The sequence below is a fragment of the Semicossyphus pulcher genome, unplaced genomic scaffold (assembly GCF_022749685.1).
Source record: "Semicossyphus pulcher isolate SPU_LCO1_2020_fin unplaced genomic scaffold, fSemPul1.0.p SCAF_15, whole genome shotgun sequence".
In the NCBI taxonomy this organism is placed as follows: Eukaryota; Metazoa; Chordata; class Actinopteri; order Labriformes; family Labridae; genus Semicossyphus; species Semicossyphus pulcher.
In genome coordinates, this window is record NW_027211659.1 from 7,302,743 (window position 1) to 7,326,485 (window position 23,743).

The window sequence follows — 23,743 nt, forward strand, 5'->3', positions numbered from 1 at the left end:
AAGGAATGAGAGGCTAATGATCTCCCCAGATCCACATGATTGTTGCCGTAGATACAGAGAGAGTGGGCGGTGCTTAATGTGGCCCAGGACACGTGCATACACACTGCCAGACGTATGTGAATAGATGAGTCCCAGACCACCTCCGTATGTGGCCTGAGTGATCGGATCTGTCTCATGTATTTCATATTTCATTTTCTTTTCAATTTTTATTGTTTTTAAACTTTTAATGTCACAGATAAGAACTAAAAACTGCCTGTAATTTGTGTAAATCTTGATGAGTGTTCCAATAATAATGTCCATAAGCGACATCAGTTCAGGCCTTGATGTTTTGCTTTCAGATCTGTACAGTGTTTACATATGAAGATTATTTTTAACCACTTGTTTGGTAAATAAAGAAATGACAGAAGCAAAAAAGTACATTCACAAATTTTTATTACCAGTATAAGATCACATGTCCAAACCAATCATTTTATTTCAAGACAGGTGACCAGCAGTAAAGCAAAGTAGACAGAGCATTTTGCCATACAGAAGTAAAACTAAAGGACAGCGGTATCAACACCAGTTTAATCCTAATAAAACTTACTGCGGACCATCTGAGGTTAAGATAGCTGTATTTAAGTTTTCCAATAAAGACGACAGGAAAATGATTAAAACCAGAAAAGTATCGAGACACAACCTTCACGTTAAGAGCTGCTGTCACGGCAACCGTTTAATGCACTGCACAGTTTATGCGAAATAATCAGGAGATATGTCACTGTACCATTGAGATGCTAATGTACATGAGCACAGACAATCAGCACAGGTTTCTACTTCAATGATAACAGACCAATTCTATGGATAGGCTGTGTTAGCTCCATTCAGAAAGTTTGCACTTCCTGCAATAAGTGTGTCAGTTTTAGTCTACGTCACTGTTTGGCTGTAAGAAATAATAAATGACGTGGATAAGATGAAGCATGACAGAAAGAACCTGGGTTATCTACAGGTCCTATTGACATGCAGGGTTGTCCAAAACTTTTCCCCACTACTGATAACTTTTTGACTATATTCTCGGGATTCTTGCTGTTTGTTTCGGTAAGTTAAGTGTGTGTTTTGGTTAGCGGAAGTGGATACGGCGTCTTCACCTGCTGATCTCTACTGCGCAGCTCTGGCTCCAAATGACGTCACCATCGCAAGATGGCAGTGCCTATCACAGGGGTTATTTTGGCATCTATTTTGTACAGTGAGAGCAGATGGAGACGCATCGTCAATCTATATATACAGTCAACTTATATAGAGACGTTAAAGTAGGATTGCGAACTCGACATGGCGACAGATGGTAGGCTATAATTCGTGTTTTAAAATAAACTAAAATAGTGTTGAAATAACCTGAATACATGTTTTTTTTAATAAATATCTATAGAAAACCTTTTCCCCCAAAACATTCGTGTTTTATATTCCGGTGCGATTTACATTCTTGATTTTATGACAGATCCAATTTATACAAACAGCACTGTAGAGCAATTGTTCAGAAATTAGAATAAAATATAGAGAAAAAACTCTGAATTTCTCAGATTAAGGTACAAAGTTTACACTAAAACATTTTAAGATATTCTTTAAAGTCACAAATTAACAAATGGAAACAAAATGTCTTTCTGGTCAAGGAACCTCATTGCTTCACTTTGCAAGAGTTTCTTTCCACACGTTTGAAGCGTCAGAATCCAAGAGAAGATTTCTTTTCTTGTATGTTTAGGGCATTTTTTCTTTGATTATTACTCCCCTCTCTGGCTCTGTAATTTGTCTTCTCAACCTATAATAGCCCTAACATGCTGTCCAGTTAAGTCTGATGTTAAATTTGATTATTTTATTAAGATGATCAGCAGGATTCAGATCTGGTGACGTTAACATACAGCCATGAAAGTCCGCACCACTTTTTCTTCCTTAAATTCCACATAAAAACTATTTTTTTTACTGTTACCACTAATTGAAAAAACTAAACTTGTGTTTTGTTTTTTCAATCAGTGGTAAAGTAAAATTTCTCCTGTGTTTTGATTATGATTCAAAGTCTGTGGACTGAAAAGTTTTGGACAACCTGCATGCAAAAACAAAAAAAAACCTTGTGACAGAGATGGAAGTGTCGAAACCAAATACACTAATCTCGCTGCTGGTTCAGCTTGCTGGTTATATTGATTGCTTCTTTTTGTATAACTGAAAAACACAAATTACAAAAGCAGAATCCATATCAATAAATTACACAGCTTATCTTCTCTAGTGACTACGGTATGAAAAAGATCCATCTAGTAAAGGATAACTCGCACTCTGGTTTTATAAAAGACACGAGCCGCCCGGTTAAGGAAACTTCAAACCCCGACAGAGGGCGAAATAAAGAAATAAGTACATTTCTATTCATAATAATCAAACACACAGCGTTTTATATACAGATGCATTTGACTTCCTTCTTAAAGGAAAAAAGTTTGTTTCACTCATCTGACTTGCCAAATCTCTGCGACTGAAATGAATGGATGTTTTTCTTTTGGACTAGTGATATCTTTAAAGACGGAGTTTTTGTCATGAAAACATGAATTCTGCTTCCTCTCCTGTACGTACGATGTGGCGACACGATACGGAGTAAATGTGGACTAATAATAACAGGAGGGCAGATATTCACAAAAAGGTTTAGAGCTTGAACAGGCAAATAGCAGAAGATATTAATGAAACCTATTTAGGAAATATTTAATGCACCTGAGCGACACAAGGGGGTTGTTTTGCCTTCCCAGAGTGCACTGCAAACTGCAGACTAAACTTAAAATCATTACAAAGCAATCTGTATATGAAGGTGGGGGACTCGCCGATATCTACCTCCAATTCAGATAATTCTGTGCGCTAATTTTATTTACATATATCTCTATTTTTATTAGTAGTTATATCTTTATTACTTCAATAACTGTCCTAAGTTTCTGATTCAACAGAGCCCCAGTACAGAGTTAATATGGAGGATTATAAAGATTGTTTTCTTAGTTTCATCAGAGCAGAAGGACTGTGTTTGTCCAGACTGTCATTTGGTATTCATGTAAGGTGCTTAAAAAAAATCTACGACTGTACACGAAACTGAGAAACGAATTTTGTCGAGCCGATGTGATTTGTGATGCAGGACGTAAAAATGGAGAAAGTAAAAATCCATGACATCAATCGACACTGTTCACCTTCACATCACAAAGACAGACTTATATACACGTTTCCGTTTCCTCCAAACTTCCACATTTTCAACTATTTTCTTTCTCCGACGCACGATTGAGCTCGCTCGCGGAGGGAAAGCACGATGTCTTCGAACACCACTGCAGCTCTTTCTGTTTAAATTACTCTAAAAGAAGGTGTAGGACCCAGCCACTCCTCTGCAAAATTAAAGACTCTCCTTTGACTACAGCTGGCAAACGCGGCCAGTCAAATACTATGTACAAAAAAAGCTATATGGAAACCTCCAATGCCATATATTGTTAGAGTGCAGAGCTGCTATCTGGATTTAAGTAGGCCAAGTGGTAGTGTAACAACATGCAATTGTGCACCTCATCGTCCCAAATTACTCCACAATGTTAAAAAACACTTGAACACACCATACACTTGCATACGTACAATCCCACTCACGCACACGGACAACTCTCATATAATAGATTATCATAACCAGACTACGATGTCCATATAACTCAATTTGTAGTTATAAAACATTGCTTTTTTTAGTCGTGTATTCCCCCTGAACTGCTCTGTGCTGATCGTTTATTAGTTGAAGAAGCCGGCGTGACGACTCGTCTCCGGATTAAGCAAAGCAGGATTCCACGGTCCATGTTAAAGCTAACAGGCAGAGATTTCTGTTGCGTTCGCATGACATGATAACATTGTGTGGCAGTCAGGCGCCACATTATATCCCCACTCTGAACTCCACGCAGGAGTTCAGCAAGTTTAAGCTCTCCCAGTTGGCACCAAACATTCCACCACAGCGTTAAAAGGCTTTCCAACGCAAACACAAATGTTCCACACCACAACCTGAACTCTTGTGCGCCTCTTTGGCTTCACTTTACCAGGTGGGCATCATGTCCGGGAACCAAACCCGGCCCAGGTGCTTAGAAACCTCCCAGTGGATCTCATCCAGGCTGTATTTGTGATCGGGAATCAGCACCTCCTCCATGATGGACAGCTGGGAGAGCCTCCGCCCGCACATCTTGACAAACTCCACAAACGCGCTGCAGGAGACCTCGCACTCGCCCAGGCCGATGGCCGACAGCTGCGTGCAGTGCTTGGCGATGCGGATCAGCTCTTCATCCAGAGGACGCAGGCCGTTGGCGCACACCACCAGCTCCACCAGACGGGGGCAGTGGAGGCCGACGCGTCCGAGCACCTCCTTACTGACGGAGCGGCCGAAATAGAGGTGAGTGACGGGGATCTCCTCGTTAAAGAAAGGGCCGAACTCGTCCTCATAGAGGAAGAAGTACATGACCAGGTTGAACTTGGGCGAGTGCCGCACCATGGCGTCCCAGCTGCTCTTCTTGATGGTGTGGAAGTGCTGGCCGGGGTTCTCGCTCACCACGTCGATCCTCAGGTGCTCCAGGTGGACGTGTTTCTCAGAGGAGAGGGCCAGCAGGAGCTCGTCACTCAGGAGGTGGTAGTTTAGAGCGAGCTCTCTCAGCCCGTGACACTGGTCGGCCACACACAGGATCCCTACACATACAGACAGATTGTTTTTAATTTAAAACATGGTAATTAACAGGAAGAGATCTTCAAGCTGCATCAGTTGAATCAACGGTCATAATAACAGCTAGCTTTAAAAAACTGTTCCAGGAAAATGTATGGAGAACCGGATAACCACAGAACAGTTCATTTATAATGTATCATGCGACGTCTGTGTGCGGGCAGACAGGGTAATTACAGGCTCTGAATAAACCATTGGATGGAAAACACATCCATTCAAATAGGAAATCAAAACATTGTAATGAAATTGCAACATAAGCATGGCTTACGAACATTCAGCTTTGGATATCATCCAATAACCACAAAAACAAACGAACATGTGACACTGCTCCTCTCAGCGAACACACTGAAACAGCAACGGGAGATTTTTTTACCTGCTGGGGAAACGTGAGGGCAGCTGCTCATCTTCAGCAGCTTCAGGGTGTCGCTGTTGTTGGCCACCAGCACCTTCAGGGACGGATCGTCCACTGGCGTGTCGTCAATCTTCAGCGAAGACAACGACTTGGAGTTCACGAACACGACAGTCAGAGCTGAGATGAAATGAGACTGTGGGAGGACAAAGATGGTACAGTGAATTATAATACTCTCAAGAGCCTCAGCGTGGCTTTAACAAAGGGTTACCGAGATGGCAGGTCTCAGCTTCCAGTGGCCATGTTGGAATAAAGGTGGCTCATATAATCTGTGCATATTAAGGTATTTTCTGTTTCAATCTGTCTTGGAGATAAACACAGATTAGTAGCATGAAAAACCAAGTGCTAATGAATCACTCGTAATTCAAAGTATAATTATCTGAGTTTTTCAGGATGTTTTTTTAAGGCAAATATTAAGTCAACATAAAAAAAGGGACAGTGGCAGATCTGTTGTCCTTAAAAAACGGTATGTGAAGAACCCAGGGACACAAAGACAGTCCATGTGTGTGTGGAAGTTTCAAGTTTCAATGATTGTTAACCTTTACGTCATAAACTACCTGATACACTGATAACCAAATCCGAGGGTGGTATGATTTTCAAGAGGTCATTGAAAGCATCTCAGTGGACTCAGAGAGACAAAATAAAGCTTTTGCACTGAAATAGACGAAATAACACAAGCAAAAATAACATCCTGTGCCCTGAGGCCTTCAGAGTAATAACATCTCTGTCCTTGGCCACGCATGAGAACAAACACTGCTTTTCTCAGCTTGATACTCAGATAAGAAGAGACACAAAAACGACCTTTTCAGCTAACTTTTAAGCAGCTACAACTTTAAGGATACAACCATGGGAATGGCATTAGCAGTTTATAGGAAAGTTGACAGGATACTATAAAACCCAGACCCCTCCTGTTTTATGTAAGTTATACCTTTGGAACCTCCATGAAACTGGGCCTGGCTGTAGAGATGAGCCCCAAGGTCTTCAGTGAGCAGTTCACCAGCTGTGAAAGAATGTCACATGCCGCCTCTGCAGACTCTGTACTGCTGTCAACCTGGGAATACAAAACAAAGATTACATGTCATTTCAGGAACATCAAAACTTAATATGAAACCAGATGGTGCATGCAAATTGTAAACACTGAAACCCAGAATCAGGCTGCCTAATTTTAGAGACACAACTGCTTTTCCACTCTTACCTTGAAGCTGACATACTGCAGGTGGTTGGAGTGCCTCTTTATGATCTGCTTGATGAGGTCCGGATGTGTGGCTTTCAGGTAAGAGCTGGCCGGCTGGTTTAGCTCAAACTCAAAACACCTCCACAGCTCAGGCATGTGGAAAGCCTGGTTCCAGCCGCGGCACACCTGAGAGGCGTAAGCCCGGTCCAGCAGCGGGAGATACTGGAAGATGTGCAACAGGAGCTCCTGAGGTAGTCGGGCCCAGTCGCTGTCTGTTGGCTCACTGGCCACCGCTAAAGCCTCCGCCAGAGCCTCCGCCTCCGCCTCCTCACTCATCTGCTTCCGCACCTTCTTGCAAGCCTCAGTTGGGTTCTTACTGGGGGAGCTGTCGCTGCCCTCCTCTCCTCCTTTCACCCTCTTCATCTGAGAAAATAAAGATAATAAGCTTGTTTTAGTCCATCATGGAAAAACACTGACTACACTACTACACCAGTATCATGTAATTTATAAACGTATACGTCAGTTTAGTTTAACCCAAACTGGTGTGAAAGCAGATCTTGACAGCGCATGTTTTGGGTTGACTGAACCCTACGACTATTTAAAAAGTAGTTCCTATTCATGTAAGTATTTAGTGTGGACATGACACAGCGATTATTGTTCACATAAGCTACTCACAGTCAGATTCAGATCTCTTAGTGTTGATTAAAGCAGAATGAATGAACTCTTGAAATGGCTACAAGGTCCAAAAAACATGTGGTTAGGGTTTATTGTTACTTGAGTCACAACTGTGTGTTGATTGCACGCACGCATGACACCAAGAGTGCCAATCCAAACAGGCAAATTGGTCTCAATGAATTATATTATTTATGTTTCCATATCATTCTCATCATCCTGCTCGTTCAATTTTCTTACTTTGTATGAATAAATGTCTTCTTTTGAAATGTTATATTAGTCTCTGTACTTAAATATATAACTGTAAATGTATGTATATGTTTGGCAGCCTTGCTGACTTTTCTTAATCTAATGTACATCCGTATCAAGGTTTTTAGGGGCTTAATTTCCTTGTGTTGTAAATATGTTTCTCACTTTTTGGTTTTAGAGATGTAAAGTTTTAACCATCTAAATTTGTCCTATTCTCTCAATAAAATTATCATAATCAGTTTGATACATACAACGAATTCATTAATTAACGTACATTAAAGCGTTTATCGGTGGAAAATATCGGCAGAATAATGACATATCTGCCAATGCCGATCGTCCAACCCTAATATGTATATATAAACATTATTACATACATTATTTTAAATAACAAACACAACAACACTTAAATATTGTTATGAATCAGGTTATATTCAAGAGGTAGATGGTTGCAATATAATTTATAAACTATTACGCAACAACTTATAACTAAGTTATGATCAATGTAAGCTCTGATATTGCTTGTTTCATTTCATTAGAAACGCGTCAGCTGCGTGATATATTGTGAAGCTACATTAGCCGAAGGCCATACCTGGTGAGGTACCCGTCAATATATTGATGTAGTCCGCAGGGTAACACGTCTGATTCAGTTATAAGTTGCTGACTGTGTAACTTTTCAAGCTGCACCAACGCTCGGGGGAAATTGAATAAACAGCATATTTCTTAGCGTTAACAAAACATAAACTGCTTATGAACATGTGAAAAAGTTGAATTAACTTATGGAGTAACAGCGAGTCTTAATGCAGCCGTTAGCTTAGTTAGCATGTTTCACGTTAGCTATCTAGCAAACTTATAATGCCAAATGATACTTTAGCCACATTCAAAACTTAAGTTAAAGATAGATCATGAGATAGTTTCACATATAGATACTTTCTAGTTTACCTATCTACAGCACATTAGCCAGCTTGGCCACCCCAGCCTACCTTGTTGTTTACACACAGCTAGCTTACTAGCTGTTAGCAGGAAAATCCGACTTCTGACTTGACACTTCAGCCCGGTCCAACACTGGAAAAACTCATTCGCACCAGCCAAATAAAACGCATCGGAACACAAAAAACCAAGCCGTCTGAGAATAGAGAAGACGAGGTAAGAGATGTTTTCAATGAAGAGACGACCGGAGCCTGGCACCTCCGCTCGGCTGACCTAATTCCTTCGCGGGAGTTACAGCCCCCCCAATTCTGAAATGGCGAAGTGTTGTTGTGACAGGAGTGGTGCATCATGGGACATTGCAATGCGAAATGGCTGTTGGAAAAGATCGTGAATGTTCGAATGATTACTCACCCTACAGTCAAAAATCTACACACATATCCTGTCTTGTTCCTCGGTTATCTGTTCTGGATGTTTTTATAATCTGTTATACATGGAGAAACTGCTCAGAAAACTCTTTTTCAATTTCATATAGATATAAAAAAAAACCTCTTCACACTTTAAATTATATTTTTAGTGTCTGTTTCATGTCTCATTGACTTGTAAAACATTATAAGTTCTACATATTTTAATTGTCTGATATTTCATAAAATGTGAAACTGCCACTATATGGGTAAAACAAATAAAACATCAGGTAAGTGCAGAACAGATACATTTCCTGATACTTTGGTAATTTTAGTGAACTCTGGTGAATCTTCATAGACAAAACGCATACAATTTTATAGAGGTTTACTATACACACTAGACTTTATAAAAGTATAGCAAAAAAGTCGAGTAAATTTGCCATTCTTTGAGACCTGACTAAATAAGTTATGCAACTCTGTACAAGGAAACAAATGTAGGAGTGACACTTCATTTTGTTTTCGTAGTCTCTGCAGAGCTGCGAAGGTATTTATAGCAATGATCTACACTATTAAAGACCTTCTTGATTTGGCCCTGTCCTGTGTTTAATATATAACAATTAAAAGCCAACAGCTGCATTGGGTAAAAAATAATTTCAACACTCATTAAAAAATGACACAGTTTATACTTTGCGAAACAGAGAACCTGGTTTATTACCATTCAACTCCATCCACCACAGATATTACAGAGCAGATTCACAAGTATTAAGCTTTTTTATATAACAGCAGCTGCTTTTTTTCCAACACTCTCCCTGACCCCCCCACCCTCCCCCAATCCCCCTGCCTCCTACTAGGGAAAAGCATTACAGGTGCACAGATTTTATTTGGTGTGAAGACTGGCCCCCTCCAATCATTCAGCTGTAATCAGTCTCACTGTGAGGTCTTTTGTTTGTTTTTGTATTACTGTAGGATTTTGGTACTTTTTTTTTTTTTTTTTATCTTGACAGAGCTGCTAATAGGATTTACATCCACCTTCATTCACTGCAGGCGCCAGGCTCCTCCTTCTCATTTCCAGACAACAGAAGAGATCTGACATTTAGAAGAGGGGGAATCACAACTGTCTACTGTATAAAAATGTACAGTGGCTTTATTGACATACATTCCATAGGTTAAACAGCTGCAAAATAGGAGGCACACCCAGTATTGCACTTCATTAAAAGTTCTGGCTCAAAACATAACCCAGAATATCAAACAAAACTGAAGTGAAGAGTAGCAACTTCGGAATACAGCTATTTTGAATAGTATCATTATATACAAGATTAGATAAATCGTACACTATTTTCCTCCCGAACATAATATTCTTAACAGTCTTATCCACCCACTTATCGTTTTTTTTGTCCGTCAACCCATGATGCACTTGACAGTGGAGAATACTGTACAAGATTACGAAAAAAGTTTACATACAACAATATTTTAAATTTATAGTTAGGAAGCTGGAAATACGGCCTGTTCCTTTTTTTAAACCCACTCTGATCCACAGTTGCCTTTAAGCAAATTTATTTCATATTCAATGTTACACTTCAGTGATCAGGAGGTGTGCAACGTCTATAGAAGCCGAGGGAATACAACGGCCGCATGCAAACACGTCACAAGTTATTTTCTTTTTTTCTTCTTTTTTAAATTTCTATTGTTCTTTTTTTCATTCAGGTTACTCTGCATCCAGCTTGTGTGTTTGTAGCGGAGCCCGGATACTGATGTTGGTAGAGGAGCGGACCTGAGGACTCTTGGCGTGAGAGCAGAAACCTGGTCCAGTGTCCAGGAGACTTGACGAATGCAAGAGCCAAGCTTCACCGCTGAGCTTCGGCTGAAGCCAGGAATCACAGTAGACAGACTGGTTTTCAGTTAAAGTCTTTGTTATGTTTAGAAGGTGTGGGCGTTTCTGCACACCCCACAGCCCAGAGCGAACTCCTCCCCTGTCGGAGGGTGAACCACATGCAGAGGGCACTCAGTTCCCTCCAGCTGCTTGCCTTTGGGCCCTGTGATAGAAAGAACAAGAGCATTTCACTTAGTTATCCTTATAGTCATATCAGTCAGTCATCCGCACTGTGAATAATTTAACATTTTCCGTAAGAGTGTCGTCAACAGAATCATTAAGCACCTGCAGGACAATGGGGCAGTTCCTCCTTGGGGACGCTGGTCATCCTCTGGAAGTCGTCATGGCAGGCGTTGCAGAAGTGTGTGGTGCCAAAGCAGAAGAAAACAGCCACAGAACAGCAGTACCGGCATTTATACTCCAGGAAGTCTGTGCCGTGCTTTGAGCACATCTGGTAAAACGGAAACAAAAATCATCAGATCGAGGGATAACAATTTGAACAGATAACCACCATTTGAAAAGAACAGTTAAGCAATAGTTGAAATAACTGAGATGAGAAGATTGAAACCAGTTTCATATCTGCAGTCAAGACTCAAGGAGGTCACTGTCCCCGGCAGAGAATGACATTCAAAAATCACAAGTTCACGTTTTTATTCTTCTACTTTTCTGCAGTATTTTATACGGATTAAACAACCTAGATTAAACATACAAAGCCAAGTGAACCACTCTCCCATTTCCAGTCTTTCTGCAAAGCTAAGCTAATCGCCTGCTGATACAAGGTTGAAGATAATTCATTTGTCGTTACATAATAGAGGGTTGCACAATGAAATACAAGACGTAGCCATTCAGCATCCACCCATCCAGGGCTGGAGTCTATCCCAGCTGTCACTGGGCGAGAGGCTGTGGTTGACTGTTTGCCAGGGCTGACACATTCACACCTATGGGCAATTTAGAGTCACCGATGAACCCAACGAGCATGTCTGCGGGAGGAAGCTGGAGTAACCGGAGGGAACCCACGCATGCACAGGGAGAACGTGCACACTCCACACAGAAAGGCCCACTTCATCCGAACCGGGACTCGAACTGGAAACCTTCTCGCTGTGAGGCATCAGCGCTAACCACCGTGCAGCCCCCATATGCAACATATATGTTTTTATTTTGTTTTCTTAATACCTTTTTTATGCTTTTGTAAAGTTTGTTTTCATCACTACCAACTTTTTTTCCACCTGTAAAGCATGTATACACAAAAGGTAGTAATAAAAACTATTCCAGCTTAATGCATTTAGATGGCAGACTTCCCTAATATCATGGCATGAGATTAAGTGTACTGACAAAAACTACAGTAAAATCCAGGATCCTCACAGGCATCGTTTACCCACCTGAGCCCTCGACACATCTGAGCATGCTCCACAGATCAGCTCACTGGGGTCGTAGTCATCGCCCTGACCTGCCTCCGCATCGCAGCGAGCCTCGCCTCCAAAATAAGCCTGAAGAAAAGAGAAGCCATTAATCCTCCACCCTTAAACAACATAAAAAAAGAAGTAAACATTGGTCTATGGATTACCTTCTTGCACTTGAAGCAGACATAGTATGCATATCTGTTCATGGCAAAGCCTGCAGGGTCATTATGGAAACGTGCCCCTGGTGTCGTTATTGCCTCGCTCTTATGCAGACCCTCGTACTCCAGCCTCATCAGAGCCTTCCTCCTCACGTCCTCATATAGCTCCTTGATGGGGTCAAGCAGGTCCTTGATCACAGAGTGGTTTATTTTGTTCTGGAGGCAAACAATAAAACAAACAAATCAGCCATGAAGGTAGTTCTGTTGAGTTTACAGTAAGTGTCATCAGCATGTCACAGGGATGACAAAGACGTCAAAGCACACAGATTAAAGCCACACAGTGAGGTAAGCTTTACGTAAACTGAGCTCATTCAACCTTTAGGGCGTGGTGAAAACTGTTTCAACCTCTTTGTTGTGTGTTAATCTCTTCAGTCAGAGCGGCTGAGGGGACATCTTACCTTACAGATGGGACACAACATGAACCCAAACGTGATTCTGGGCCCGAGCCAGCGGTTTTCAAGAACACGACGAGTGCACTGAAGGTGGAACACATGAGTGCAGTCCAGCTGAAAACAGACACAAACAGTTATAACATTAAATGAGAAACGAATACGTGTGTAACTCTTGCAGCTAATAGAAAACAATCCCTTATATTTAGAGCTACCTGTACTGCAGGAGCAGCAGAGAGCGCCTCTGTGAAGCAGATCATACACATGTCATCTGCATCCTGTTTCAGACAGCTAGTGTTCTTGTCGCAGCCGTGCAGACATGGAAGGCAGGTCTCCTCGTTCTTCACTCCTCCACAGGGGTGCCCACAAGGGTGAGTTTTACTGCAGGCTAGTTTAGCATACTCCTGAGGGAGTAACACATGTGGAACCGGTGAGGTACAGTATTTACAAAACATAAACTCTACTACATAACTCAACATTGCCGAGAACGATACATTTGTTCTCAAAGAAGGAGATGCTTCAACTCATCTTCTCAAGTATCAGAAATAATCTTAAACATTGTTTTTTATACATTAAAGTAATAATCTCAGAGATTTTCATGTAAATAAATGTCTGTTAAGTCACTAAGTATCGCCAAATGAGGTAACACAATGGTGATTGAGCCTATGGCCCGCTAATGAAAGCCTTTGTATATGCAGAATTACGGAATGGGGGTCTGGTGCGACTTTCGCGGATAAAATCACAAGCGGCGCCCAGCCCAAGTGTTGCGAGTAAACAGTAATCTACTATGGCTGAACAAACAAAGAAAAGATGGATGACTACAGATACAACTTCAAAAAAAGTGAAAACCCAAAGAAAAAGAAACAAACTCGACGCTCGGATGAAGGTGCCGCCAAAGAGAACGAAACTGAGATCTTCAAGATTACAACTTTCAGGTGCAATCTGAGGTTATAGTCTCCTTGTTAATAGTTAAATACCTGGCAGTCTGGGTCTGAGCAGACACTGCCCACCGCAGACAGCTCAGTTCCATTCCTCGTACCACAGAACCTGCAGGCGTCTGAGCTGCTGGATGCTGGTTTACCTGCAAGAATAACAGACTAGTGTCAAAGTAGACATAGACGCACTGAGGGAAGCCATTAAGAGAGTTCTGGAGGTGAAACTGACAGTCCTATTCATGCAAAATGAATGATGGTTTTGTCTGCTGCGTTGTTACCTGTGTGCTCTCTAAACTCCACCATGGCCTTCATGGTCTTAGAGTCGGCCAGAGCCATGAGCCAGAAGAGCTTGGTCCTCCCGCAGCCTTCATGGAGATCCACCTTTATGGCCTCCTCTTCCTCCTTGAACACCTGAAAGCAGCCATAGAGATTTGATTAAACGCCAGCTCATTCTTCTCCATTAAAATTCAATTAACAGTTAAGATTACAGATCATGCAAAAAGCACTTCAAGGTGTTTCACTGGATGCCCACCTGTCTCTGGTGGGAGCGCGTGCGTCGGTGCAGGTGGAGGAAGCGGTCGCAGTCAGTGCAGAGGTTCCCGCACATGTTACACAGGATGATGGCTGCCGTCTCACCGTCGTCATGGTTGTCACACATGGGCTGTGGAGAGGAGAGGAGGAATTCAACGTGTTATTCTTTTGATTGTTTTCACAGAGTGTAGCTCTTATCCTTTTATATCGCTCTCACCATCTGCTTCTGCTGTCCATCTTTGCCCATCCAGCGACCGGAGGACAGCCTGTCGACATGATCCTGATCCAGCACGCACAGGGAAGCTAGGGCCAGCCACAGCTATGAGACAAAACATGATGCAATATATGAAAATCTTATCTATTAGCGTTTGTTTAATGACTTGATGATGATTTGAATTGACTTCATACCCTTGTGGTGGCGATACAGCGAACAGGAGACCGATGCTCCTCCTCCATTTTGGTCAGCGCTATGATGGTCTCTGCTATTGCATTTTTGGTGACTCTGGACCAAGCATCCGAGAGGTGGCCCTGAAAGCAGCAGATGTATTAGAGGTACTTTTCCAATTACAAAAAAACCCCATGAAAATTAATCAGGTGGCAAATTTGGTTCTATATCTAATTAAGCTTGTAGACAGACGGAAACTTACAGCTGCCATGTCTTTAACCAGCTTTATGATGATCTCTGCTATCTGAGGAGGAGTCGAGCCCTTCATCCACCAGTGGCTCTCCCCTCTGCGGATGTAGCTAAACATGGCAGAATAATAAAGTCAAACTTGTGTTGTTTAAGTCTCATATAATAACATCACTTTAAACCAACTCACCTGGAGTTAAAGATCATGGGCAGAGTGACGGTAGTGACCCCTTTGCCTGCAGCCATGCCGGCCGTGCCAGAGATGGTGGTGCCTTTGGCTTTGAGCTGCACGGTGAGGGCTTTGGCGATGCAGCCCAGGAACATGTCGAGGATGCAGAGCTTGTTCCAGTCGCCCTTTTCTGTGGAATGGATGATGTCACTGATGTCTGCCGGAGGCAGGGCCTTCACCCCGATGATGCTGGCAAGTCTCACAGGTGTGACTTCTGGAAGGACGCGTCTGAGCAGTGATGTGACCTGAGAGGAGGTGAGATCAGATGGTGACAAACCGGAATGTAATTTGTATGTGTCCCGAGGTTTAATTACCTAAACATTTACAAATCCATACTTACAAATATACTTTATAATAGCAGTTATTAATTTACTGTGCACTGACTGAATGCCATTGCATGGGTCACATGCTATAAAAGAAGGCATTGAATAATTATCAGTCTGTGCATACAAACAGCAGGTCAGCCCCGGAGAACTATCTCACCTCACATGACCACATCAAGACTATCTGCATGTATAGAGGGTAATATTGATTCATGACTCACAGTTAAACATTTGCACAGCAGTATAGTGCAGTGATTATTCTATAACATGAGAAAATAACAGTTCAATAAAAGATTGACTCTGTTGCAATATCATCATCATGTAGCGTCTCTAGATTAAGAGATTTTCTGACAGACTGAAGCACAAATAGATGAAATCACTAAACAGGATAGCAAGTTAAAGGTATCCTGTGAAGTTTATATTCACACTAAGGCCGTAGATATACCTGCTTTTTAACCTTGAGTCCCTGTACACAACCGGCTGCGTCATGAACGTAATCGTTCACATACTTGTCTATGCACTACACGTGTTCCTGGAGGATACCTCTAGAGGGCACACAGGAGAGCTCGTATGCAACTACCGTATGTGCGGGATGTAAGCAACAGACATGGCGACACTCGAGGAGGAGACTTTCATGGCCATTCAAAGATTACTGCAGCTAAAGCGACAGCTTTTGCGTGTTTGGTGGACAGAACACTCTGTCGGCACCACCCCGACTCAACATGTTCCTCCGTGCACGGACGTAACAGTCCCAGATTTATTTCCATTTAGTTTTGCAGGTTTCCACATCGACTTCTAAAATGTAACTTATCTGTCTCCAGCTGTTTTGTCAGGCATGTGTGTTGCTGTGAAGAGGTAATGACACATCGTACAGATGTGGATTATTGCGGTCTTGGTTTATGAGCTTCTCTTCAGAACTTTCTGCCAGTGTTGTCCCTGCTGCTGTGCTGACCCTGTCACATCCCCTCTGCCTCTACACTGCCCCTACTGCTCATGTCCATACTGCATCTTGTGTACACTTAGCGTTAATTCTTAAGGGCATGCACAGCTGACGCTCCAAACAGAGTGCAAGGAACGTGGGGCAGCCATCATGCGCACGCGAATGCGTAGTTAAAAGCGATTATATCTCCAGCTTAAGGCTCAGTTTCTTTTTGTGTCTGCAAGCGAAAAGGACTAATGCATGCAAATACACAGGCAAATGTTTCACAAGACAGGAAATGCCCTCAACCTCAAGGTTAATCACAAGGTATGTGTAGTTGAAAAAACGATAATGTGATCATAGATTTGTTTGTTTACAAGAAAACACCATCTTACAGAGTACAATGAAACGCCTACTACACTTCTACTTGTGTTTGTGTGCCCGCCCACCTGTCTCTGTACTCTCGGGGAAGCCGTGTGCAGCAGAGAAAACAGGTCTTGCATGAGTGTTAGCTGCTGAGCGAGGTACTGGCGGCCCACGTTGGAGCCGCTCAGAGCCAGGACCATGGAGAGGAGCTCGAAGCAGTAGGCGTCTGAGGAGGCGTCATCGTCACTGGGCTGGGAGTTAGCGTTCTCTTTGCTGGAGATGGCGTGCTCCCACTCCTCCCTCACACGGGTTGCCTCCATGCGGATTGCCTGGACGATGTGAGCACAGACCTAGAGACAAATATATAAATTATGTTAGGGGGTTATGTTTATAATAACTTCCTGTGGGCTGATGCTAGGAAGTGTTTACCTGTTTCTGGAGGTTGGTCAGTTTGCTCCTGCTGAAGATGATTCCCACCATGTGTTCTTTGAGGTCAGCATCAGATGGTACCTGATCATAAAAACATAAAGAGGGTAAAACATGAGGTTAAAGGTCATATATTTGAGTCAGTTAGACAGTATTTTTGTCTCAGTGCAGACCTTGTCTTCTCCTTCGGGTGATGAAAGCAGATTTTTCTCCTCCTGCTCCGGAGTTGGTTCTGCATCTCCACAGATAAGTTTTCCAAAGACCTGAATGTGCACAACAAAGTAGGAAAAATAAGCATGAAATACAGTGCAATGCTGTGACAGAACAATACATTATAAGGAATATTGGATGGGTGGATGAAGCAGTAGACAGACCTGTGAGGTGATGAGGCGGAACACTCTGAGCGTCTCCGCCTCACAGTTCTTCTGCTGGGCCATGCTGGCTGAGATCTGTCCAAGGATCTTGATGCTCTCGCCCTCCTTCCAGCCGAGGACCTTCACCTGCCGCACCCTCAGGGTGTTCTCCGGACCTTTCAGTTCCACCTTGATCACATGATGATCCCCTCCGGGCAGCTCGCTCGTCACCCAGCCCATGTGACGCGAGTCGAGGTCAACCTTGGATGAAAAGAAACAAGGATGTTGTAAATATTTAGTGTACTGTAAGGTCAACCTTATGAAAACAAGCAGTTAATTTGTTACTCTAATGTTTCTGCAGTTCAACAGAGAGTGGATCAGATTTGGCTTTGACAAAACAGACTATTTGAAAGTTTAACAGCATACTTTAAAGGTGATATATGTATTCCCATAATACTGCCGAAGAAGCTGTCCATACCTGTTTGATTCTGCAGAGATCCTCTATTGCTTTTCCACACAGGAATGTCACTGATGTAACTTTGTTCTGTGGATATAAAAGAAGATGAATTACAAACTGAAATTCAGCAGACAAGGCTTATAAATATATCTATAACTAGCAGTCTTTTATCCCCTCAAAATCTAACAAGCCATCCATTTTCTTCTGCTTATGCAGAGCCGGGTCGCCGTGGCAGCAGGCTAAGCAAGGTGACAAAGGCGTCCCTCTCCCCAGCAATGTTTCCCAGCTCCTGCTGAGGGATCCCGAGGCGCTCCCAGGCCAGACGGGATGTATAATCTCTGGGTCTTCCCCGGGGTCTCCCCCCAGTTGGACGTTGCCCAGAAAACCTCCACAGGGAGGAGGCCAGGAGGCATCCTAATAAGATGACCGAACCACCTCAACTGGCTGCTTTCCATGCAAAGGAGTAGCGGCTCTACTTGGGGCGCCCCCCTCTCTCTAAGGCTGAGCCAAAACACCCTTTGGATGAAACTCATTTCGGCCGCTTGTATCCGCAATCTTTTGGTCACTACCCAAATAGGTGAGGGTTGGAATGTAGATCGACTGGTAAATCGAAAGCTTTGCCTTCAGGCTCAGCTCCCTCTTCACCACGACGGTCCGCTACAACGCCTGCATTACTGCTGACGCTGCACCGATCCGTCTGTCAATCTCACCATCCATTTTACCCTCACTCGAGAACAAGACCCTGAATCTAAATCTAACAATAAATTATGATTCGCAATTGCCCCCTTACCCCGATGTCTCTGGAGTTGTCCACATGAACAGACACATTGGAGGCGTTTATGCCTTTCACACAGCTGATGGTGATGCTCTTTGTTTTGTTCTTGTCCTCATCTCCAGACTCCCAGAAGGTCTCTGTCGAGCTGTCCGTTAGGCTGCCAATCATGGCCGGACGACTGGACGTCTTGATGTCCACGACGCTGGTCAGATCCTTCAGACAGGTCACCAGGCAGAGATCCTGCAATCACACACAGATATGTCCGGTTAGTGCGTGTCAAGTCTTTGGTTCAACTGTGTTTAACAACAGAAGACAGATCTGATATTGAAGTAAGTAGGAATTTTCTTGCCTGGCTCATTGCTTCGTAGCCCGATTGCACACTGATGTTGAAGCTCTCCTCGCTGTCTCCGTCATCTGACTTCGACAAGATGTTGTTAATGTGATGGAAAACGTTGCTCTGGTGGAGGAACTGGTGGTCTGACTGCTTGAACTTGAGACTCCAGCACCTAAAAGAAACAACAAAAGTTGAGAAAAAAGATTGCAATCACTGTAATTAAATAAACATGTCAAGTGTCAACTGATTGAGCGCGAGTATCATTCTTTAATCGTTCTGAAACTGTACCTAAGAGCCATCTGTTGAAGAGAGCTCCCACTTGGAAGTGACATCATGAGGTCAGAGATGGTTTGAAGGAGGCGGTGGAAGGTGTGAGGGAGAGGATGAGCTGCCTCCCCAGCAATGACGATGTCTGACAGAGGATGTTCACAAACGCCGAGGTCTCTCTCCTGCAGGGTGCAGAGCGGAGACGATCATAATAAGAAGATGCAACGATAAGGTAAAAGTATTGCTGCTTTCTTTTTTGATGTTGACCACTCTTACCTGTTCCACGACTTCTTTGTTCCCCTTGTTCTCTTCGTCTTCCTCGTCCTCGGGTTCAAAGGGCGATGGGGTAAGGGATGCTACAAAATGCCAGAGGATGTCGTGCAGGGAGGTCGTCTGGATCACATTGCAGAGCAGCCAGTTGAACGCCTGACAGGGACACAAGAAATAATTCTCATTAAGGTCGGTCTATTAGCTAAGTACAGAAATTTTAATTGAAAAACTAACAATACACAGCAAACAAATTGCTGATTAAACAGTAATTATAAAAGAAAGACTGAGCTCGGTGAGGTTCACAGAGATGTAGTACCTCCATGGCAAACACCCTGCAGGCAGACTTCCTCAGTGCGTGCCTCATGGCCACCTCCAGGCCCTCCAGGTCGTGGTGCTGGATAACAAAAGCGAGAACAGGCCACTGGAAGTTCCTCTCCCCCTTACTGAGGGAGCCGTGGGCTGAGATCAGCCTGGATAGCTCAGGAGACGGGTGCCGTAAGAGAGAAGATCCCACCTCTGAATGGAGAACAGAGAAAATTCAGGTTAGATACGATGCTGTAACTCACTTTTAAGTATCATTTAACACTCCAATATGGAACAGGTGATATTACCTGCATCCCCACTATGGACCCTTCGTCTTGGCACGGCTTTGACTCGAGCTGGAGAAGGCGAGTGTTGCTTGTCGTACTCGGATGCTACGACTGAGTAGGACCTCTGGAACACCGTGCGCTTCGCCGTGTCGCTGTCTGTGATCGGACTGGTTTCCAGACTGAAAGACAGCATGTAAGGGCAAAAACAGACTCTTATTGTTTAGCATTTAAATTAAAAATAAGTCAACCTGGAGCTTAGGTGTGGAAAATTAAGAAACCTGTGTGTGTGTGTGTGTGTGTGTGTGTGTGTGTGTGTGTGTGTGTTTAGGTTAGGGAGCTACTGAAGGAACTATTCAAAAACGAAGGAGATACACTGGAGAACTTGGAAAGCTAATTTCCTACCACAATTCATTTCCTGTTTTGACAAAAACAATTAAATTAATCCTCGACAAAGAATTTAACAGCCATCTTTTTTACTGTATAGGTTAAAGTGATAATCTCGAAGATTTCAGTTTCGTTGTCTTTGGCGACACCTGTGGCGGTAAACGGTGTTTGCGGGAGCACACTTCCTAGATATCCCGACAGGGTTGCATGTGTGACGTCTACGGTTGGCTCCGGTTGTAACTCTTGATTTTCCTCGCTGACGGTCGCTTTCCTTTTTAGACTGTTTGCCTTCATCTGAGAGTCGAATTTGTTTCCTTTTCTTTGTACTTTCACTTATTTTTGTATCTGTCGTCATCGATCTTTTCTTTGTTTGTTCAGCCATAGTAGCCGCTTAGCTCCGCCTACCCTCTCTGGCAGACCAACCACTGCTGGCTGATGGAAAACACGTCACTAAATGGGCGCCGCTTGTGATTTTTCCCGCGAATGTCGTGTTACCTCATTTGGCGATAGATAGAGACATAACAGACATTTATTTAAATTAAAATCTAGAACGACCTATTTGTAAATCTGCATGACAAAACCACATTATCTGCTGGTCCAATAGTGAGAAAATCATGTCAAAAAGTAACTGCCATGGCTTAATATCATGCATGTCTGTATGTCTATGTTATGTTTGAACAGCAGAAGGTTGTGTATGAAGAATTCTTTAATAACAAGTACTCGTTTTGTAAGCATGCAAATAAGGGAAAGTGAGAGTAAACATAGTACTAAGATGTGTTACCTAGGGGGCATTGATTTCATGTTGCTCTCTGGTTCCTCAAACACATTGGGACAGGCGTCAGGGGTGACTGAAATATAGGGCGCGGGAACAGATGTTGAACGCAAATACCTCATCTCATCTTGGAAGAGGTTATCGTCCGGGTAGGCCCCAAAGTTCTCAGTGTGTTGCCTGAGGGATGAGAGGGGAGACTCAAATCATCATGCAGGAACGTGTTACTGCAGAGTTTACTAATCTATAAAAGACCACCTGTTATTGAGAGAGCTGTTAGATACCTGGCTAGTGTCTGAAGGTAGAGACAGCCCATTTTATTGGGGAGCTCGTCCGACACGCCCTCCTTCAGGCTGGGGAGCAGCTGAGAGTGTAGGGGCCGGGGAGGGTGGTGGCAAAGCATGCTGGGCTCCGCAGCACTGCTGAGGGACAGCAGGAACAAGGCGTTTGCTCGAATCACCTGGTGGGCCTCCATAGTGGGCAGCGCCCTTGGAGTCTTCACCTGTAAGGGTTTCTTTCTGGATTGCTTCACCTGGAAAAGAACACGCAGAAGTCAGTATAGTGTTAAAAGCTGAGGAAAAGAGGAACGCACATTTAAGCACTTAAGCCTCGCAGCGACAGGTCACCTTTTCCCTAGCAGCAGTCTGTTTCTCTCGCAGGTATTTTTCCCGACAGCGATCACACACCAGGTACCAGGTGCTGCCTCCGATGCCTCCGTCTCCACAGTTACCAGCCCAACCACCACAAAAGTGGCCGATGCTGTTGTAGCCTTGGCCTCCTGCATAGCGGCCACAGCCTGTCACAGAAAAAAAGTGTGTTAAAGGCAAAGAGTACATTTAGAATAGATGGAAACCGAGAGACGATCTGAATGACTGAACCAGAACCTCCTGTGTGATTACCTGGATGAGCCTGTCTCATGTGGTAGGTGACTGGGTAAGGGTGAGACTCCCCGCACAGCTCACAGATGGTGTCTTTCTCCGGTCCACCCATAGCCAGTTGCGCCATCTCTCCGAACAGATTCCCTCTCGGACGCACCTCTGCCTTCTCCCTTTTCTTCTTCTCCTTCTTGGACTTCTTACCGTCTTTCTCATTCTCCTTCTTCTTCAGGATGGCACTGGACCCCGGGCTGGGGAAGATCATGTTCTGAGTGGCCGCCTTGATCGTGGCCATAGAGATGTCCTCCCAGAACGCCACCAGATGCTGTAACGTTAGCGGCAGGATCGACTTTGCCCTCATAGAGGGATGGGAATTCATCTCGTAGGAAATGGCCTCTCCTTTCCCGTCCTCACACTTCTCTGGCAGGGGAGGTTCTTTCAGCATGGACAGCACTTTATTTTTGTTGATGCTTCCCATTTTGGAGATGTCCGGGCCATGTGGGGCGATGTTGAACATGTTAAGTGCAGAGGAAATCTCTAAGGAGTGGCGGTTCTTTAACTTGCTCTCCTTCTCCTCGGCGCCCTGTCCTCCCAGGGAGCTCCGGATGGGGGCGTGCTCTTTGGTTAAGTCTGGGTTGAACTTGAGGAAAGAGGAGCAGGCCATGGCATCGTGGACGATACCTTCATGCCACAGGAATGCTGCGAAGACCGCTCGCGCACATTCGGCTACAGAGGGTGACATGGCCTGTTTGGCGGGCTCTGTGACCCTGGACGAGCTCTCACCTTTAAACAGAGGCCCGGATTTGTCCTTCTTAGGGCGGGTGTGTCGGCTGGAAGTTTTGCGGCTGACTTTGGGTGAGGAGCGGCTCTCCAGCTCCTCTTTGACCGGAGCTTTGCCGATGCTAAAGTGCACCTTGCAGGATCCCTCCTCGGCATTATGGAGCTCCACGTTCTCGTCGTTCCCCTCATCGTTGGAGAGGAGAGCGCTAGATGTGCACACCTCCACCACTTCACTGTGGAGGTTCTCTTGGGTCACGTGAGGAGAAGGAACTCTGTTTTCAGCATTGTTCATTTCTTTATTTGGATCTTTAGGAGACAGTTTAGGTTTGGGAGAGGTAGACCTGCCTCTAAGCGGCTCTGTGAGTGGAACCTTCTTCTTTCTCAGCGTGTCTGGATCCAGAGTGTACGAATCTGATTTGGACCTCTCTCTGGGAGGGTCCAGCCGGGCTTTGGAGGACGGGCTGACTTTAGGTGGAAGATTCTTGTCATGGTGGGATGAAGAGGAATGCTGGGAGGAGGTGCTGGAGGGACTAGACCGGCCTGAAGAGGACACACTTTTCTGTTTGGGGGAGGAGGAGCGAGAGCCAGGGTTTGGTGACTCGGCACGAAGCCCAGAGTTTCTCCCGTCCGCCTTTAGGGCCTGCAGAGTGTTGTGGTTGGGCGAGTGGGAGCGGCTGTGAGAGTCGGACCTCAGTTTGCCCGTGTCTGAGCGCAGGATGAGGGCTTCGCTTGCTGAGAGTCCACCTTCTCCCGTCTTGGCCCTGCTCTGTTCGGACGAGCGGCTTCCCCGACTCTCTTGTTTGGGCGAGCGGTTCTCCTGGCGGTGTTTGGAGGCTGGAGACATGGGCCGCGCACCCGGCATCAGGTTCCCTCGCTCACCTAAACGTTAATAATTCAAAAAAGTTACACTAAAAGAAACTACAGTTAATATGTGATGCATTTGTAGCAATTTAACTCAGGGAACAAAACTCAAGACCTGCTTAAAAAACATCTGAAAATAGAAAGAAAAATGAAATGAAAAGCAGAAAGACAGAAGTCCCAAAGGTGAGAGATGTTAATTCTTGTAAAGGCAGGTTTTTCAAATGTATGTAAAGCTAATTTAA

General features: G+C 44.1%; 2 protein-coding genes across 11 annotated transcripts in view; both read right to left on the reverse strand.

Annotated features, from left to right (window-relative positions):
* Positions 1 to 415: 415 nt before the first annotated feature.
* Positions 416 to 8,433, reverse strand: fbxl3a (F-box and leucine-rich repeat protein 3a). The gene is made up of 5 exons (XM_069663669.1): positions 8,202 to 8,433; positions 6,322 to 6,723; positions 6,055 to 6,177; positions 5,091 to 5,262; positions 416 to 4,686 (listed from the first exon to the last, which is right to left on the reverse strand). Exons 2-5 carry the CDS (start codon positions 6,721 to 6,723, stop codon positions 4,046 to 4,048), a joined length of 1,338 nt encoding a protein of 445 aa, XP_069519770.1. The 5' UTR covers positions 8,202 to 8,433; the 3' UTR covers positions 416 to 4,045.
* Positions 8,434 to 9,517: 1,084 nt separating this feature from the next.
* Positions 9,518 to 23,743, reverse strand: part of mycbp2 (MYC binding protein 2) — a 65,197-nt gene continuing 50,971 nt past the window's right edge. For all 10 annotated transcript variants that reach the window (XM_069663094.1, XM_069663095.1, XM_069663089.1 and 7 more), the window contains 28 exons: positions 21,885 to 23,519; positions 21,612 to 21,781; positions 21,270 to 21,517; positions 20,998 to 21,165; positions 19,854 to 20,011; positions 19,559 to 19,758; positions 19,249 to 19,398; positions 18,994 to 19,154; positions 18,721 to 18,877; positions 18,387 to 18,611; positions 17,618 to 17,683; positions 17,161 to 17,400; positions 16,960 to 17,049; positions 16,790 to 16,870; positions 16,444 to 16,710; positions 14,714 to 14,997; positions 14,540 to 14,636; positions 14,301 to 14,420; positions 14,110 to 14,211; positions 13,894 to 14,022; positions 13,640 to 13,772; positions 13,404 to 13,507; positions 12,642 to 12,830; positions 12,436 to 12,543; positions 11,984 to 12,193; positions 11,799 to 11,906; positions 10,705 to 10,870; positions 9,518 to 10,582 (listed from right to left, as the gene is read on the reverse strand). In XM_069663094.1, coding sequence (XP_069519195.1) covers positions 10,467 to 10,582; positions 10,705 to 10,870; positions 11,799 to 11,906; positions 11,984 to 12,193; positions 12,436 to 12,543; positions 12,642 to 12,830; positions 13,404 to 13,507; positions 13,640 to 13,772; positions 13,894 to 14,022; positions 14,110 to 14,211; positions 14,301 to 14,420; positions 14,540 to 14,636; positions 14,714 to 14,997; positions 16,444 to 16,710; positions 16,790 to 16,870; positions 16,960 to 17,049; positions 17,161 to 17,400; positions 17,618 to 17,683; positions 18,387 to 18,611; positions 18,721 to 18,877; positions 18,994 to 19,154; positions 19,249 to 19,398; positions 19,559 to 19,758; positions 19,854 to 20,011; positions 20,998 to 21,165; positions 21,270 to 21,517; positions 21,612 to 21,781; positions 21,885 to 23,519 — 5,882 coding nt within the window. In that variant the 3' untranslated portion in view covers positions 9,518 to 10,466. The remainder of the gene's footprint in view (positions 10,583 to 10,704; positions 10,871 to 11,798; positions 11,907 to 11,983; positions 12,194 to 12,435; positions 12,544 to 12,641; positions 12,831 to 13,403; positions 13,508 to 13,639; positions 13,773 to 13,893; positions 14,023 to 14,109; positions 14,212 to 14,300; positions 14,421 to 14,539; positions 14,637 to 14,713; positions 14,998 to 16,443; positions 16,711 to 16,789; positions 16,871 to 16,959; positions 17,050 to 17,160; positions 17,401 to 17,617; positions 17,684 to 18,386; positions 18,612 to 18,720; positions 18,878 to 18,993; positions 19,155 to 19,248; positions 19,399 to 19,558; positions 19,759 to 19,853; positions 20,012 to 20,997; positions 21,166 to 21,269; positions 21,518 to 21,611; positions 21,782 to 21,884; positions 23,520 to 23,743) is intronic.